General features: G+C 63.7%; 4 protein-coding genes across 8 annotated transcripts in view; 2 read left to right on the top strand and 2 right to left on the bottom strand.

Annotated features, from left to right (window-relative positions):
• The window catches only part of LOC134153034 (RNA-binding protein 4B-like), a 33,857-nt gene that overhangs the window by 7,774 nt on the left and 9,182 nt on the right, over positions 1–16,901 (top strand). The gene's annotated exons all lie outside the window — the stretch shown is intronic.
• Positions 1,091–10,641, bottom strand: RBM14 (RNA binding motif protein 14). Of its 2 annotated transcripts, none has more exons than XM_062598825.1 (3): positions 10,236–10,641; positions 3,266–4,904; positions 1,091–2,135 (listed from the first exon to the last, which is right to left on the bottom strand). In XM_062598825.1, exons 1-3 carry the CDS (start codon positions 10,579–10,581, stop codon positions 1,928–1,930), a joined length of 2,193 nt encoding a protein of 730 aa, XP_062454809.1. In that variant the 5' UTR covers positions 10,582–10,641; the 3' UTR covers positions 1,091–1,927. The 2 variants fall into 2 exon arrangements, with proteins under 2 accessions (XP_062454809.1, XP_062454810.1); XM_062598826.1 differs by lacking the exon at positions 10,236–10,641 and adding an exon at positions 9,214–9,865 and having other exon boundaries at positions 3,266–9,124.
• CCS (copper chaperone for superoxide dismutase) lies at positions 11,188–13,484 on the bottom strand. The gene is made up of 7 exons (XM_062598860.1): positions 13,411–13,484; positions 12,710–12,782; positions 12,174–12,495; positions 11,980–12,040; positions 11,639–11,716; positions 11,440–11,543; positions 11,188–11,367 (listed from the first exon to the last, which is right to left on the bottom strand). The coding sequence occupies exons 1-7, from the start codon at positions 13,444–13,446 to the stop codon at positions 11,232–11,234; spliced, it is 810 nt and encodes a 269-aa protein (XP_062454844.1). The 5' UTR covers positions 13,447–13,484; the 3' UTR covers positions 11,188–11,231.
• CCDC87 (coiled-coil domain containing 87) lies at positions 14,281–16,720 on the top strand. Its single transcript, XM_062598840.1, has one exon. It carries the CDS (start codon positions 14,281–14,283, stop codon positions 16,675–16,677), a length of 2,397 nt encoding a protein of 798 aa, XP_062454824.1. The 3' UTR covers positions 16,678–16,720.

Here is a 16,901-nt window from a genome sequence, read left to right as displayed (position 1 = left end):
GGCTCTGGGAAACGGGGCCGCTTCCTCCCAGTCCGATCTTTTCTCCAGCGGAAACTGTTCCGGTGCTTTTAGGCGTTCGCTTGTCCGCGCTCGAGCGGCACGACAGCCAGTCAGCGCGCCGGGCGGCTGCGGAACGGTTCACGCCGACGACGGGCAGGCGGGAGACGAGGCTGCGGGACTCGGCCGCGCAGGCACGTCCAGCGGCCGGCGAGGCGGCTCCCGAGCGCCCGCGCAGGAGCGGAGCGCCGCGAGCCGAGGCGGATGCGGCCCCGGGCCCCACCGCGGCAGGAACGGCGCTGCCGGGGCGCTCCCGAGCGCGCTCCCCGTGGCAAGGGCGCACGTGCCGCCGCCGCACGGCGAGCGGGAGCGCGCATGCGGGCTCGTCCCCGCGGTCGCTAGCGGCTGGCGGAGCCGCCCCGCGAAAGCGGCTCTTACACCACCCGCGAGTGGCGTGGAGCCACCACGCCTGCGGCCAGCGGGGCTCAACCGGCGAAGAGGCCGCGAACGCCGGCGCTCCTCCGCCCTGCTGCCGGCGCCTCCTCCCCGCGCCCGGCCGCTGGCACCGTGCCGAGCCGCCCCTCGCGACGCCATCCAGCCTCTCCCTCTGGACAAGTTCCTTGCGGAAATCCGTCGCCCCGTCCCGTCTCTCCGCCCCGCCAGCTCTCCCCCAACTTTTGCCAGCGTCGCACTCTGCACTGCTCTAATTTAGGCTGTCAGCACCTCGGGGCAGCACTAGGAACCTCAAAGCACCAGGGCAGAGACCCGCACGGCTGCGGGCGGGCAGCGAGGGGCAGGGGAGATGGGGGGTCCCACTGCTCCGCTCCTGCGCACCTGCACCGACAGCTCCGGGGACAGACGCGTAAGACACGACCGCACCTTCCGGCTCCCGTTCTCCCCGTCGCGTTACCCCCGACGGGCGGCTGCGTGGATGCGCACAGACTATTTTTCCTTTGGTTCACCTCTAGCATGAAGGCAAAGGTGCCAAGAGAACAAGGGACAGCATCCCCAAAACGGCTAAAAAGGTGGGAACGTCCCTGAAACTGACAGGCTGGGGGAGGGGGAAAACAAAACAAAAAACACGGGACAACTGTTTCTAAACTGTAAATAGCCCAGTATTTTATTTACAGTCATACAAAATCTCACTCGTTTCTGATATATCAATTCTAACATCACGCCTGGAGCAAACTTAACACTGGTGTAAGGGAAAAAGGGACTCTCACGTCGTATAAAAGAGCATTTGCTCTTCCGTTCAGTGACAGCAATTGCTCGGGTTATAAAAACAGTACTGAGCAATAATCGCGTTGACAGTTGCGTTTACCAGGAATCCTGCCAGGGAACAGTTTGCCGTACTAACAGAGCCTGAAGACATAGCGAGAGGAGTCGCAAGCGGAAAACGATTCCACGTATGCCATGGCACTCTGAGCACTACGGAAGCAGAAGGGAACCCAGAGGCAGGGGCTTCACCTTTGGGAAGCAAACTGCGCAGCCATCTTCAGTGCTCCTGGGGTCGGAGCACTGAAGTTTTTGAAACCGTAAATTCGGATCATTCTAAAAACTCAACAAAAAGAGAAAAAAAAAGGAAACAACAGAAAAAACAAGGCAGTTAAAAATAACCGCCCCCTGCCCCACGCAGAATAAAGGCCAGGAAAACGCTAATTGCACTGGATGCAACAGCAAGTCCCAGGGACTCCTCACTCTCACCTAGAATGAACGTTGAAATCTTTAGCCAAATGACAAAGGAACAAGAGCCAAACCGACGGCTGCTTGACACCTGAGATAGCACGGGAGGGGGAGGAACGTGTGATTCAGAGAACCGAAAGAGAAAGTGAGCCTAAGAAAGACGCAGATTGGCTTTATGCTAAGAAAGTATGTCCCAACCGGGAATGTTTAACCATTGCCTGCACCCGGGAAAGAGCTGACCCCCCCGCTACAGGCGGCGCTGGTAACTAGAATGCATCCGGGCCGTATGCATATAATCGCCATAGCCGCCCGAGTAGCGGGCGTAATCGGAATGTGCTTCTGGAAGACGGCGATAATCCATCGGGGACTTTGTTGGCGAACGACGGTACGCGAGCGGCGAGTCTGCTAAACGACGGTAATCTGAGAGGTCAGATAAACGGCGATCAGAATTGTACCTGGTCGAGAAAAGAGACATTTCATGAATAAAGCGAAGGGGTTAGGAGAACAGCCTAACGCCACGGCCGGGGAAGGCACGGACACCGGGGAGATCCCTCGGAAGGCGAGATCGGAATCCCTTCTGGCAGGAGGGCACCCAGAATCCTGAAACGCGCCGCGGAGGGACGGTGCGCTAGCACTCGTCTCGCCCGGGCGTACCGCAGGAGCGCGTGGATTAATCCGGTCTGTTCGGAACAGCTCGAGCCACCGTCTGCTCTCAGACAGGTGAGCGTCGCTATTTTTAAGCCTTCCTCAGTGGATGCAGGAAGCACTTGTAACACAAAGCCAATTTCCCCCAATTCTTGGGCAACCAAGTAGCATGCGGAAAAGCAAGCTCTCGATAAGCCTACAGTTTTCCGGGAAGGCCACAGCCCCTTTATCGGGCAGGGGGAGAACTGCCAGACCGCAGGGATCAGGATTCTGGGCACTGCGTCGCTAGGCCGCTGCTCCAGAGCCAGCGCAGGACGGCAGTGGCTGTCACGTCCGGCCCCCGCGAACGCCCACGGCTCTGCCCCGCCACCAGAGCCGGTGACCGCTGCGTCCTTCGCCGTCTTGGCGGAAACGCTAACATCGAGAGAGACGCGGCAGCCGAACCGCCAGCCGCAGCTCCAGGCCCGCAGCACCGCTGCCGGGGACGCGCGCCGTTTCCAGCCCCCCCAGCCTCTCGCGCGCGGCTGTCAAAGGAAGCCCTGCACGCATCCAGCACGACCTGCGAACCTGGAAAGAGAGAGGGGGTGAGCCCAGCCCCGCGCTCCCTCCCCCGGACAGGCGCACCGCCGCGCTCTCGCACAGAAGCGGAGGGATGGGGTTACGCGAGGGTCTGCGACTGACGGAGTGGAAAGCCGCCTGGTCAACTTACTGGCGTATCGTGTGAGTAACACCCGCGCTCCCACCCCTTCAGCGCTTCCAGGGCGACACGCGGGTTTAGTGTGTTAGCAGGACACGTTCCACTCTGCTGTGAGCCAGCAGCGAGTTTACAGAGGTGGAGACTTGTACCCAGTCTGGCGCCTCGAGTCCCCTCAACAGCGCATCGAGATCCTCAGATAAGAGGCGCTACGTGCACGTTACCATCCCTGGCCTAGTTGCATACCTTTTAGCCAGAGCAGTAGATTTTTTGTAAGGATCATCATAGCCAGCGCTCCGAGGCGGGGAGAGGCGGGTGCGCTCGTACGGCGGTGCGACAGCGGCAGCAGCAGTCTGAGATATTCCCAAATACGAGGCTGCCTGTTGCCCCAGCTGGCTCGGCCCGTCGTAGGCAGTCCCCGGCTGAGCTCTGTAGGCGGCTGCCAAGGAAGCGGAGGAGGGCTGCTGCGCTGCGTACGACGCTGCCATCGAGTTTGAGGCCTGCGCTCTGTAGGCCGCAGTCAGCGGAGCGGAGGCCTGCGCTTTGTAGGACGCTGCCGCGGCCTGGTTGCTGTACGAGGCAGCCAGGGAGGAGGCAGCCTGGGCGCCGTAGGTGGCGGAGAGGGCAGCTGCAGACTGGGTGCCGTATGAGCCAGGCAGGTTGGCCGCGGGCTGGGCTCCGTAGGAGGCCGAGTGTCCGGCCGTGGGCTGGGCTCCATAGGAGGCCGAGAGCGCTGCCGCGGGCTGGGCTCCGTAGGAGGCCGAGTGGCCGGCCATGGGCTGGCCGCCGTACGCAGCCGCGTGGCCCGCCACAGCCTGGGCTCCGTAGGAGGCGGCGTGCGCGGCCACGGGCTGGCCGCCGTAGGATGCCGAGAGCGCAGCTCCGGGCTGGCCGCCGTAGGAGGCCGCGTGGCCTTCTACGGGCTGGGCGCCGTAGGAGGCCGCGTGGCCAGCTGTGGCCTGGGCGCCGTAGGAGGCTACGTGCGTGGCCACGGACTGGGCCCCGTAAGAGGCCGCAGGGCCTGCGGCAGGCTGGGCTCCGTAAGCAGCAGCGTGCGCAGCCGAGGCCTGGGCTCCGTAGGAGGCCGAGTAGCCAGTGGCAGCCTGGGCGCCATAGGACGAGGCCAGGGCTGAGGACTGGACTCCATAACCGGACAGCTGGGAAGCTGCCGGCTGGGCGCTGTAGGAGGCCGTGGCCTGGGCGCCGTAGGACGTGAGCGAGTTGGCTGTGGGCTGCGCGTTAGAGGCTCCCAGGGAGACAGACGACTGGGCTCGGTAGGCGTTTCCCAGCGAGGCGGAGGGCTGGGCGCGGTAGGAGGCCGCCTGGCCCGTGGTCGGCTGCGGGCGGTATGCCATGCCGAGGGAGGCCGAGGGCTGCGCTCGGTAGGTCGCGCCCAGGGAAGCGGAGGGCTGGGCTCGGTAGGCGGCCGGCTGCGCCGTCATGGGGAGCGTCACCGTCGAGTAGCCGGCTCTCGATGGGGATCGCCGAAGCGGGCTTCTGTCCCTCCCGAAGTAGGAGGGGGAGCCGGGCCTCGCCTGAGGGTCAAAGGAATCGTATTTGTTTGTGCTGTTGCCGCCAAAGCGTTGCTGGTAATCGTACAGCGAGGAGGAGGCGAATCCCGCAGCGGCCGAGGGGAAGGTCGAGTCTGCAGCCCTCCGCTGGTCAAAACCATCTATCTTGGGTTGAAATTTTTCCCTATATTCCAGACCTATCCTCTTGTTCTTGTCAACAATGATGCCTGCCTGGATAGTCTGGACTGCTCCCTTTTTCTGAACATTAGTAGAGAGTTCCACATTGACTCTTCTTCCTTTCACTTCCTTTCCATTAAGATTTTCGATGGCAACTTTTGCATCTGCTTCGTTCTCCATGTGAACAAATGCATAGTCTGATAAAGCAGCAGACAGAGGGTTATCAGTGGGGAAGAAAACAACATTTTATTACAGGATCGAACACTTACTTAATGAGGCACGCATCTTTCAGCTATTGCTTCAACGCAGCCCGGGTGCAGGGCCCGCAGAATCGCGGCCCATCTAAGGAACTACAGCAGCGTGCCGTGCGGCTTAGCAAAGATCCCACAGGTTTCACAGTCTAACAAGAGCAGGAGAGAGGAATAAGCACTGGTACCTGAGCAGGCTCCTTTCATCTCATACCTGCCCTGTCCTGGTGCTAGAAAAAACCCAAATCCTCACAACTCCCCAAATCTAACTCACACCGGGCAGTATAATCACAGTGATCTCTGCGGTTACATCTGAAATTTAGAATAATAGCGGTATCGACAGCCGAGACTCTCACCAGTTACTTGGCGAAGCTTCATGCTGCCCGCTTACTCGAGGAAGGCGCTCACGGTCTGAGCCTGCACTGCGCCTTGCACAGACACCATGGGATGAACCTTCTGCCCGCATCGCACCGCCAACTCGCCGAGTGCTCAGAGCCGCTCCGCGGCCAGCGCTCGTCTGTGGGCACAGCCCGCTCCGGGCCCGACGCGCCAGCGCCATAAACCTCTGCACTTGCCGTTTACAAAGACCCAAGCTCAAGCACAGCGACCTACAGCATCTCAACTTGTTTAAGTTATGTGAGCAAAATGAGTATTTTCTTATAACCCAGACTAACTAATGCCTTGAAGCAACTGCACATTCTCCCAGTTTACTATTGGAAAAGCAGGAACAACCAGGAATTTCAAGAAAGGATACTATTCCCAATGAAATTCACACCCCCACCTATCGTTTCCACATTGCGTCCATAAACTCCCAGGAATCTCCAGCCAACTAATGCACTGTAAGAGCTAACATCCCAGTTTAGAGGAATGATCATAAACAGTAACACAAATATCTATTTTTGTTAAACTGGCATGAGTTCAAATTAACCCACGAGCTAACGCTGCTTTCCCTTCTGGGGGATGAAAGAGTTTCTTCACTTTTCCCTAGCATATGCCTCTTTTAAAGAAGCCCGTACCAGTCACAGGCAGGATGGGAAAAGGCCTCTGATCCCTGCTCAAGCAGCCGATGCTTTCCGCTGTCTTTTCATGTGCTGAGCCTGGAACTGAGAATTGGTTCAGAACGCAATCCCCGAGACAGGGTGGTCTCGTGCCATGTTTAAAGCTGTTCCCCAGACGGCTCTTCCGAGCTGGTGCTTTGGCACAGGAGACACGTGGGAACTAACAGCTCCCCGGACAGCAGCGAGACCTCACGAGCCCCGCTCCTGCCCTCCCTCCTGGAAGCCGGAGCAAAGCAAGTCACATACAATTACTGTCCCAGAGAGACACCGGCTGCTTTGTACCAGAAGGGGTGGAGAAAGATAGTGGCCCCTCCAACAGCAGCGGCTTTGGCTGGGCACTGCAGCTAGCGGGACCTGTCCCCAGCCCAGACCCCCCTTCCCCAACAGGAGCTTCCTCTGGCTCAGTGGTCTCGGGGACTGTCTCGAGAGTGGCTGTAGCGGAGCAGAGATCCCTCCCAAGACCCTCTTGCTGGGCCACTGCAGCCTGCGGGGCGCAAAGAGCCAGCCCAGGCAGCCCTCTCGCTGCCTCCGTCATGAACAGGCCTCTCTGAGCAAACAACAAGGCATAAGGAAACACAGAGTTTAGACTGCAGAGGAAAGCACCTGGGCAAAACCTCTCCAGCGCACACCAGCCCTCTGCACACTCATCAGAGCTTTGAGGCAGACGTATCCAGTCAAAAGTTTAAACTCCACGAAAGCCAAATTGGCCATACTCCTTGTTCTCATCATGAGGGAATAGGAATGCTCACTCAAGGCCAAAAGAGTAAAACACACACGTTTGCCAAGTCTCTCAAGTAGTCAGAAGCAGCTGAGAATCCCACACACGAGCGCGCTGTAGCGTTAACAGGTTAAAAGGGGCTTTGGAGCAAACAAAGCAACGTGCCATCCGCAGTTAAAGAATGGCCAGCTCGCGCTTAGCCTCTCACGTGCCCTTCCTCAGCTCCGAGCAGGCTGCAAGGCAAGGCGCTTCCCCGAGACGCCGGTGCCCGGGAGGCATTGCGCAGCCAGCGCCTCGAGCGGGTCTCAGCCGCGCACTGAACGCCAGCTCCTGCGGCCTGCGCAACACGCGAGGCGGAGGTTTTACTGGCCACGTTGCACAACAGCAAGAGCAGTGCAGGAGGCGTTTGCAGGCTCGGCTGGCGAGCAGGGGGGCCTAGGAGAAGAGCGGGCCCACGCACAGCAGCACACTGTCGCACTCAGCGCTGGGACAGGAGATAACATCGCCCGGGCAAAGGGCTCTGTGACAAAGGTGTCACCTTAGGCCAGTGCAGGAAATTTTGCTCATTTGGTTGAGTCAGAAAAGTGGAAGCCACATCTGAGAGTTTCAGAAGTTGGGCATAGCTGTGGTTGGAGAGGGCTTCTCTGTCCTTGGCACTGGCCTCTGAAAAGCTCTTTCAAAACTCTCATACAGGGAAGGAACAGAGGCTGAGGACAGAGAAATTCAATCTGATATTATACATGTCCAGAGGAAAGAAAAAAAAATAGCTGCAAGGAGCTGAGCAAACAAACAGTGCAGAAAAGGGAATCATTAACCAGGCATCAAAGCAGAGAAATGTCAAAAAGCAAGCCAGAAAAGACAGCAGAGAGAAGCATTAGAAAGACGATAGCTCCAGCCCAGAAGTTTGCTGCTCTCCTGCGCTGGGCTCTGCTGCTGGATCTGCTCCCGGGATCTGAGGCGAGAGGTTAGGATGCTGGGGCTGCGGCCAGCCTGCCAGGCCTGTGTTCACACCCCAGGGGGAGGACAGCAAGTCATGGTTTTCCCTTAGAGCCACTACAGCTGATTAATTGAGCTGCCATCCTTAATGACAGCAGTGAGGTAGGAGAAGGCTGCAGCTGGAGGGAGGCTTGACCCATGCCCACGTCAGAGCTGGCCACGTCAGGGCTGCCCGTGGCGCTTACGGAAACGCAGAGCCTCGTAGGCGCGCGGGGAACGAGCTCCAGGCCCGCTCCACCGTTACGTGTCCTACGGGAGAGCAGTTCCCTCTGCTGTAATGAGTGGCGATGGGCAGGGGGCCCCTGGGAGCCCCATGGCGCTCAACGGCTTCCTGCGGATCCAGGAGGGGAAGGGGGGGGGGCTTTATCCCAGAGTCGCATCACGACGGGTCCGGGAGATCAGAAGGTGGCGCAGGGCATAACGGGCATTTTTGCTCTGGGGCAAGACAGGCGGCTAATTTCAGCACCTCCCTCAGTGGCGGACTCGCACATGACCCCAGACCGTATCCCCAAAACCGGTTAGAGAAGCAGCGACACTGCTTGCAGTATCCTTTTTGTCCGTGTGCAGTTACGGGGGTCTATGTACCAGAGGCCACAGTAATCAACACTGGCACAAACAAGCGTACCCGGTGACAGCTAGCTTAAGTCTACGGCCAGGAGGTCCTTTGCCTCACACCACTCCCACTTACAGCTTTCCTGGGCTTTTCTGAGTTTTGTTTCAGCTTTTAATACCTGGGTTCTAGGGCTGAGCAAGAGAGACAGAAAGTTTTAGACAACTCATTCACATAATTTCAGCACACTCACATGTATCATTTGCTAAATAACACAGCCAACACTAGACCTAGGTGAATACTGTAATAACATCTCAAGTTCCAGCTAAAAGGTCATAAATCTGAATGTTACTGCACCTACAGTACAGCAAGCTGGTCTTGCTCCCTTCCTCTCCACACCAAGATCCTACTCCTCTCTCCGTCTCCTTTCAACATTTCACAGCAGACTGAAGAGCCAAGGAGAGTGCGCTTGCTGCTGAGGGTGACACTGCATAGGTGCTACATCTAATCAACAGCCCTGTAACTGTTACGATTCTTGAAAAGCTCCTGCCCTTACGTCCATGTACCTTGTTCTGGCAGCTTAACAACTTCTTTCCCACTTGGCTCAAACCCCACCTGCTCTGCCTGGTTCCTAGCAGCTTGGTGCCTCTTCCCACTACAGCTTTTAAGCAGCCGCTGCACCTCCATCCCCCTTTGGAAGCTGCCAGGGCTCCCACAAATCATACACAGACCAAAGCAATGTTAGAGGCACCACTTAGGTGCCTTTTCTCAACGGTAACAGATTCCACGGGGAAAGTCTGCTCCTGGTGGGGCAGGATGGATCAGAAGGAGCCTTTGAGACTGTGACCTGGGATGAGAGAGCAGAGGTAACAAAATCATCTACCCACAAGGGGCTTGGAATTGACAGAGATGTCCACCCTGGTAAGAAACACGTACCTCGAGGAGCTGCCGCACCTCACACCTCCCGTTAGGGAGAGGCTCGGAGCCACAGGGAATGGCACCTGGGTGGCAGCTATTCCGCATGAGGGTTGGGGGACTGGTGGGCTGTCTTGCATGGAGCAGTTCATGCAAATGATTCTGTACTCCCAACCTACACCACGCTAACAAGGTCCTCGATGCAGATCAGAGAGACCCCTTAGCAACTTCCACAGCACGCGTAATACGAGTGCTTCAAAACTGCCGCTCCAGCGGACGGGGGAGTGGCTTGCTGCAAAGCGGTCTCCACCTCCACGCTCCTGCCAGGAGCGGACGTGGAGGGGCCCGGGACCCGGGCAGGACTGCAGGAGGCAGTCGTGTCAGGGAGAGGGGAGGCACATCAGAAAGAGGGGGGAAACCACGGGAGGACACAGAGATCTAAGTGCGGGCAGAGGGTTATCCTTGTCCAAACCAGATTAGGGATGACGAGACGCTGATGAGATCTGCAGTCTAATAGCAAAAGCTGGAGAGAACGCATCCCTGGTTAGAAAGGAGGTGGAAGGTGTGGGTTTGAGCCGGGTAGATAGGAGGCAGGAGACGCGGGGCCTAGGAGAGGGAGCAGCGCCGGGACCCGGGACCCTAGGCAGTGCACGGGGGCACTGCCAGAGCAGACGGGATGTGAAAGCACAACACCCCCCCCAACCCCCCTTCCCCCCAGCTAGACGGAAAACGGGTCATCTCGAGCCCAAAGCGGGGGACGGAGCGGCTCCGAGGACAGAAGATCGCAACCAGTCGGCCGGGGCCGCGGCGGGAAAGACCCAGGGGACGGAGCGAGGCGCTGGGCACCCGGCGAGGGTTCTGGGGACCACCCTGCCGCTCGGGGAGCGGGTGTTAACGATAGCGGGAGGGGGAAGGGGCGTGTGCCCCCGCCCACGGCGAGGCTGCGGAGGGCGAAACGGCGGGAGAGGGGGCAGGGGGAAGGCAAACACGCTGCGTTAAAGGGCGGGGGAGAGCAGCCCGGTCCGTGGCGGCGGGTCGGGTACCTTTGACCACGTCGCACTCGACGACGGTGCCATACTGCTGGAAGAGCGAGCGGAGCTCGCCGCTGGTGCAGGCGGCCGAGACGTTGCCGACGAAGATCTTGCACGTGTTGGTGGGCCGAGGCCGGGAGGGCTCGACCACGATGCGGCGGCCGTGCAACTGGTGGCCGTTGAGCTGGGTGATGGCGCGGGCGGCCGCCGCCTCATCCCGCAGGTGTACGAAGGCAAACTGCTTCATGAGGGCGACACCGAGCACGGGCCCGGCAACGCCGGCGAACAGCTCGCTCAGCTCCTCCGCCGTGGCCTCCTCGGGCACGTTGCCCACGAAGAGCTTTATGCCGGGACGCATGGTGGCGGCGGCGACGAGCGGAAACGCGGCACCGCGGCGCCCTCACAAAATGGCGACGGCACCGCCTCAGCGCGGAGGGGAGCGGCGGCCGCGCACTGCGCCTGCGCGCCACCCGCCCCGCGCGCGCCGCCCGCCAAGGCGCCTGCGCAATGCCCGCCCCTACGCCGCGCCTGCGCAGTGCCCGCCCTACCTCCCACTGCGCTTGCGCGCCGCCTGCCCCCTTCGCCGCGCTTGCGTAATGCCGGGCCCCTCCTCCCACTGCGCCTGCGCGCTGCCCGCCCCACGTTTCCCGCCTTCCTCACCACGCCGCCGCGCGACCCTCCCGCCGGCTCCACCGCGCCTGCGCGACCATTCGCCCCGCCCCCTCCGAGCCTCGGCAGCGCTTGGCAACGCCCCCATCGCCCGCCACGGCGCGTAACGGTCCTAACGGCCGCCCCACGGCACCGCGCATGCGCCAGCGCCCTCCCGCGCCACAAAATGGAGCCCGCCGAGGCCACACCTACGCTTAAAGGGGCCGCGGGCCATTTTTTCCGCTGAGGAAACGTACAGCGCCGAGCACTGCCGCCCTCACGGCGCTGCACACAAACCCACACACACACACACTCGCACGGAGAGAGCAGATGGAGGGTTTAATGTCAGCCAGAGGGCGACTAGAGGTGTGGGGCCGGCTGCCCCGGGGGCCGCTCGCGGTCCCGCTCGTCCCAGAGCGTCAGCCCGTCGCAGGTGCAGAGGCGCTTGGGGTTCTCGAAGAGGCCGGCCGCCCGGGCCACCACGCCGCAGGCCAGCCTGTGGGGAGGGCCGGGTGAGCGGGGCGCCCGGCCGCCCCCCACGCCCGCCCCACACCCGCCCCGCGCCTACCTGGGCCCCGAGTTCCCCGTCACCCTGGACAGCGGGTGCGAGCCCCGGCCCAGGTCGTCCTCGCCCGCGTCCACCACCACCGAGCGCCCGATGATGTCCCAGACCTGGGGGCAGAGGCGGTGCCGAGGGGCTCAGCGTGGGGGGGAGTCCAGGTCCAGGCTGGGCCCCCCCCACCCCTCAGCACCCCACCCAGCCCCACCTTCAGGCGCGAGTCCTCCATGCGGAAGTTGGCTCTGCCTGTGGCGTCGGCCCAGATGTTGCCCAGGTCCCCGACGTGCTGCGGAGGGTGGTGGAGGGGGTCACGGCCTTGTCCTTGTCGGGGAGGGGGGGGTCATGGCCACGTCCCCATCCCCATGGCGGAGGGGTCACAGCCACGTCCCCATAGAGAGGGTCATGGCCATGTCCCCATACTCACAGTGTGTGGGAGATCACAGCCACGGCCCTCTCCCCATGGTGGGGGGCTCACGGCCACGTCCCCATCCCCACGGCGGTGGGGGGTGTCACTTCCCCGTCCCCGCTGCCCCCTGGCACCCGACTCACCCGGTGCTCGTCCTGGGGTCCCCCGTGGCACTCCCCATCGGGGTTGAAATGGTCCCCACAACTGTCGGGGGGTTGGGGGGGACAGGACACAGTGTGGGGGGGTGACATCAGGGCAGAGGGGCGCCCCGGATGCCTGGGCCCCACATCAGGGCAGAGAGGCGCCCCGGACACTTGGGCCCCCACCCCGCCGTTACCTGTCACAGGCGTCGGAGAGGTCCCCGAACTCGTGGACGTGGAGCCCGTGGGGCCCCGGCTGGAGGCCGTCGACGGTGCCCTCAACCAGGCAGCGCTGGGGGGAGACCTGCACGAAGCGCAGGAGCCCCCGCACGGGCCCAGGGCCCTGCAGCGCCGCCACCGCCGCCGCCACCGGGCCACCGCCGCCGGGGGGGCCGCCAGCACCCCGCAGCACTGCCCGGCGCCCCCGGGCCTCCAGCCGCTCCTGCACCCGCTCGGCCGCCACGCTGGCCTCCACCAGCACCGTCTGCGAGTCCAGGCGGACGTCGAGCACCCGCACGCCTGCCGGAGACAGGAGGTGGCAGCGGGGGCCTAGCCGGCGGGGACGGGCCCGGCGATGGTGTGGGATGGGGACAGGGACACAGATAGGACGGGCATGGGACAGCGACAGGAGAGTGTGTAGGGATGGGGACAAGACAGGATGGAGATGGGACAGGGATGGGGACGGGAACAAGGATGGGGATGAGGACGAGGATGGGGAGGGGGCGGCGCTCACCTGGCAGCCCCTGCAGCGCCTCCCGCACGGCCTCCACGCAGCTCTCGCAGGTCATCTGCACTGAGAACTCCAGCTGCGAGAGGGGACACGGTGAGACAGGCAGGGGCTGCGCCCCGAAACCCCACACGTGGGGGGCTGTGCCCCAAAAACCCTGCCCCGGGCCTGGCACCCCAGGCCTCCCCTGCACAGGGCTCTGCGCTCCCAAGCCGCCCTGCACAGGGCTCTGCTCCCCCAAACCTCCCTTGCATGGGGCTCTGCACCCCCAAACCACCCTGCACAGGGACCAGCACCCAAAACCCACCTGCACCGGGACCGGCACCCCCAAACGCTCCTGCACGGGGCTCTGCGCCCCCTAAACCACCCTGCACGGGGCTCTGTGCCACCAAAACCCCCCTGTACGGGGCTCTGCACTCCTAAACTACCCTGCACAGGGCTCTGCACCCCCAAAACCTCCCTGCACGGGGCTCTGCACCCCTAAAACCTCCCTACACGGGGCTCTGCACCCCAACCACCTCCCGTACGGGGCGCGGCACCCCCCAAACCCCGCTGCACGGGGCTCTGCGCTCCCAACCTCCCCCCTGCACAGGGCTCTGCACCCCTAAACCCCCCTGTACGGGGCCCGGCACCCCCCCAAACGCTCCTGCACAGAGCTCTGCGTCCCCAAAACCCCCCTGTACGGGGCCCTGCACCGCGCCCCTCACCCGGCAGCTGGTCTCGGCTGCGGCCGGCGCCGCCATGGCCGCGACCTCCGCCGCCGGTGCGCGCCGCGGAACCCCGGCGCGACGCCGCGCGGGGCGGCCGGACCGCCGCGCTGACGGACCGGAAGCGCCGCCCGGACGGCGGGGGCGGACCACCCCAAAGCCACTTCCGGCGTGCCGTCGCCATGGAAACGGCGGGCTGTGGCCAAGGCCGGGGCGTGCGGGGAGGGGGGAGATTTGGGGTCTTTTTAGAGTCCTGAGTGGGTGTTTTGGGGGGGGGTCTGCGAGGGGGGCGGGAGCCTTGAGAAAGAAATGTGAGGGCTCGTTTAGGGGATTTCAGGTGCATTTTGGGGGGTATTGGGGGTCTTGAGGGGGTTGGGGGACGCAGAGGCATGTTTAGGTGGTCTGGGGTCTTGAGGGGGCGTTTCTGGGGGTGCTCGGGGGCCCAGGGGGAATGCTGGGGGTCTCTGGGGGCATTCAGGGGTTCTGTGGGTCTCAAGGTGGTGCTTTTTGGTGGGGGAGTTGGAGACATTGGGGAGCGTTTGGGGGTTCTGGGGCTATTCAGCAGTTTTGGGGGGTCCCGAGCGGCTGTTCCTGTGCAGTGATAGGGGTAGTTTGGTGGTATTTGGTGGTCTTGAGAGGGTGAGCTATTGGGGGAGCATTAAGGTGTTTTGGGGACCCTGAGGGAGTGTTTTGGGAGCATTTGGGAGCAAGGGGTGTCAGGGCAGCTCTGGGACCCCCGATGTAAGGGGGAGGCTTCGGGGTGCCAGCTGCAGGGGTCGGGGGGGCAAGGGCCCCTGTTGTGACAGTGATTTTGGGGGAGATCAGGACAGGTCGGGGTGCTCCACTCCAGGCCCCGCCACGAGCCAAGCCATGGCCCGGGCCCCCGGGGCCGAGCCTGGGCCCTGCCAGCGGCTCTGGCCGGCTGAGATGGTGGGAGGAGGCGCCTGGCGGCTGGAGGAGCCCGGCTGCCCCGTCCCCACGTCACTGCCGACGCTGACCCGGCTGCTGGAGCAGCGCCTGGCGCCGGCCCGGCAGCCCGAGGAACCGCACGTCCGGCGAGCTTTCTGGGAGATCATCCTGGCCGCCGCCACGCGCGCCTGGGAGACGGTCAGCGGCTCCCTGCGCGACTCGGCCCGCGGCGGGGAGATTTACGAGCACTTACTGTCCTACCTGGTGCTCGCGGCCGAGCGGCTCTTCCTGCACTACCTGCGGCTCATGAGGAGCAGCCGGAGAAGGGCTGTCTTCACCGAGCAGGCCAACCTCACCCGCTTCCGCGCCCAGCTGGCCCTCGACTGCGCTACCTACTTCGACGTGGCCGCTGTCCGCCAGCAGCTCATCACGGAGATGAAACGCCCCGCGGCCCGCGGCCTCCGGAGAGCCGAGAGCAGCCGCAGGGCCACGCGGGGCTGCCGGCTCGGTGTCACCGTCAGCCACTTGCTCCGGCTCACGTGGCCGTCAACCCCTTCCTCCTGGGAGAAGCTCATGATGGACATCAAGGAGCTGGAGGACATCCCGTCGCCAGACCTCAGCCGCGTCCCCCGCTGGCTTTCCGTTGGGAGGATGCAATTCCCGCTGTCCGCCCTCCGGAACCTGCCCTGCAAGGCGATCCGCACGCCCTGCCCGCAGCCCTCCCGCTCCGACGGATGCCCCGGCACCCAGCAGCCCAAGGCCGGCTCCCGGTCACTGCCGGACCTGAGAGAGGGGCGGCAGCTCCTGGATGAGCTGGGGCTGCCCCGGCCCCCTCGGCGCCGCTCCCCAGTGGTGCTGGATTGCTGCAGGGAGCCGGAGGCGGCTGGAAGCGGCTCGGCCGCCCTGGCCGTGGCGGAGGATCTCCGCTGGCTGACGCAGCAGGCGGCCAGGCGGGAGCTGAGCGAGGACCTGCGGCTGCCGCCTCTCCTCGCCGTGCTCACACGCCGCAGCCAGGACGACGCTCGGCTCCAGCGCCTCCGGGCGCAGCTCCGGCAGGAGGAGCTGGCCCCGCCGCCGCGGCCCACGCGCCCCCCCGCCGCCAGCCTGCTCGCGCGGCCCAGCCTGGCGGCGAAGGTGGCCGCGCTGCAGGTGCCCGGCCGGGCCTTCGTGGATGTGGTGACGCTCCAGGGCTTCGCGCCGCTGTGCAGCGACCTCCTGGGCGACCCCCACACGGCCTCGGCGGACGCCCTGGACGCCGGGCTCTGCCCGGGGAGGGAGGTGCAGGAAGTCTACACGGAGCTGGCGAAGAACCTCCCCAGCGAGCAGCTGCGCTTCGACTGCGAGCCCCTGGTGCAGCCCTCGGCCACAGACCGGGATCTCTTCTGCAGCGCAGCCTCCGAGGCGCAGGAGGAGCTGGTGATCAACGCAGAGCTGAGCAAAACGCTGCCGGCAGTGTGGCACGGCTCCGAGGCGCCCGCTGCCCCCGAGCCGGCCCCCAGGAACGTGCCCTGGAAGCAGAGAGGCTCCTGGCACCAGTGGTGGAAAACCACCTTCGGCTTTGACGACTACCTGAAGTTCATCTCCACTGCAGAGACCGACTACCTGCATGTGATATTCCACCTGCATGGCCAAGCCAGTGAGGAGGAGGAGGAGCCGGTGGCCCCGCCAGTGTGCCAGGAGCAGAGGGAGAGGGAGCCGGAGCAGCGAGCCCCGCGGGGCAGCTCCGGTGCCGAGCAGTTTGTGCCGGGGCTGTGGAAACCGGGGACGCTGGGGGAGCCGGGGCCGCCCGGGGAGACGAGGCTGCTGCAGAAACGCCTGGAGCGGCTCTGGGCCGTGCTGCACGTCTCCGGCCGGGAGAAACTCGACATGGCCATCAAGTACAGCTGCGGCGCGGGCTACGCGCGGCTCCCGGCCGCGCTGGAGGCCTGGGAGGCAGCCGCCAGCCACATCCAGGAGCGCGAGCTCCTGCTGGCTCACCTGGAGGCGCTGGAAGAAACCGCCTCCGACCCGAACCGCTTCTTCGAGCTGACGCCGGGCTCCTGCGAGACCCGGGCCGGGGAGGCCTGGGCCAGGAGGCGCCTGCACGCCGCCATCGCCCGCCGCGACGCCGTGCTCTCTGCCGCCCTGCGGACGATCCGGGCGAAGTTCGGTGACACGGTGACCTTCAAGGGCCGCCCCTACCTGGAGAAGATGCGGTGGGACAAAGTGGAGATGCTCTACTGGCTGCAGCAGGGCCGCCGCGCCGGGCTGCTCGACAGGGACCCGCGGCGGCAGCCGGAGCCGGCGGGGAGGCTTCCACAGCTGGCGCCGCTGGGCGTCACGGCGCCCGCCCGCCTAGCGGGCAGCTCCTGGTCGTAAGCCGAGCTGGGCGGACGTTGGTGCGTCGGGAGAGGGTGCGGAAGTGCCAAAAACGGTCAATAAACGTGGGAGAGTGACAGCGTGGAGGCTTCCCTGCTGGGAGGGACGCCCCGGCAGCCCTGAGCGCGCCACCCCCTGTCCCAGCAGCAGCCAGACGCCTCTACTAGAAAAATATGTTTATTTCCCCCCCCCAAAAGCAAAGGAGTGTCCTGCTCTGCCCCGGA

The sequence above is a fragment of the Rhea pennata genome, chromosome 38, assembly GCF_028389875.1.
Source record: "Rhea pennata isolate bPtePen1 chromosome 38, bPtePen1.pri, whole genome shotgun sequence".
NCBI lineage: Eukaryota > Metazoa > Chordata > Aves > Rheiformes > Rheidae > Rhea > Rhea pennata.
The sequence above is the reverse complement of the archived record's forward strand: the minus strand, read 5'-3'. Positions and strand labels throughout refer to the sequence as shown.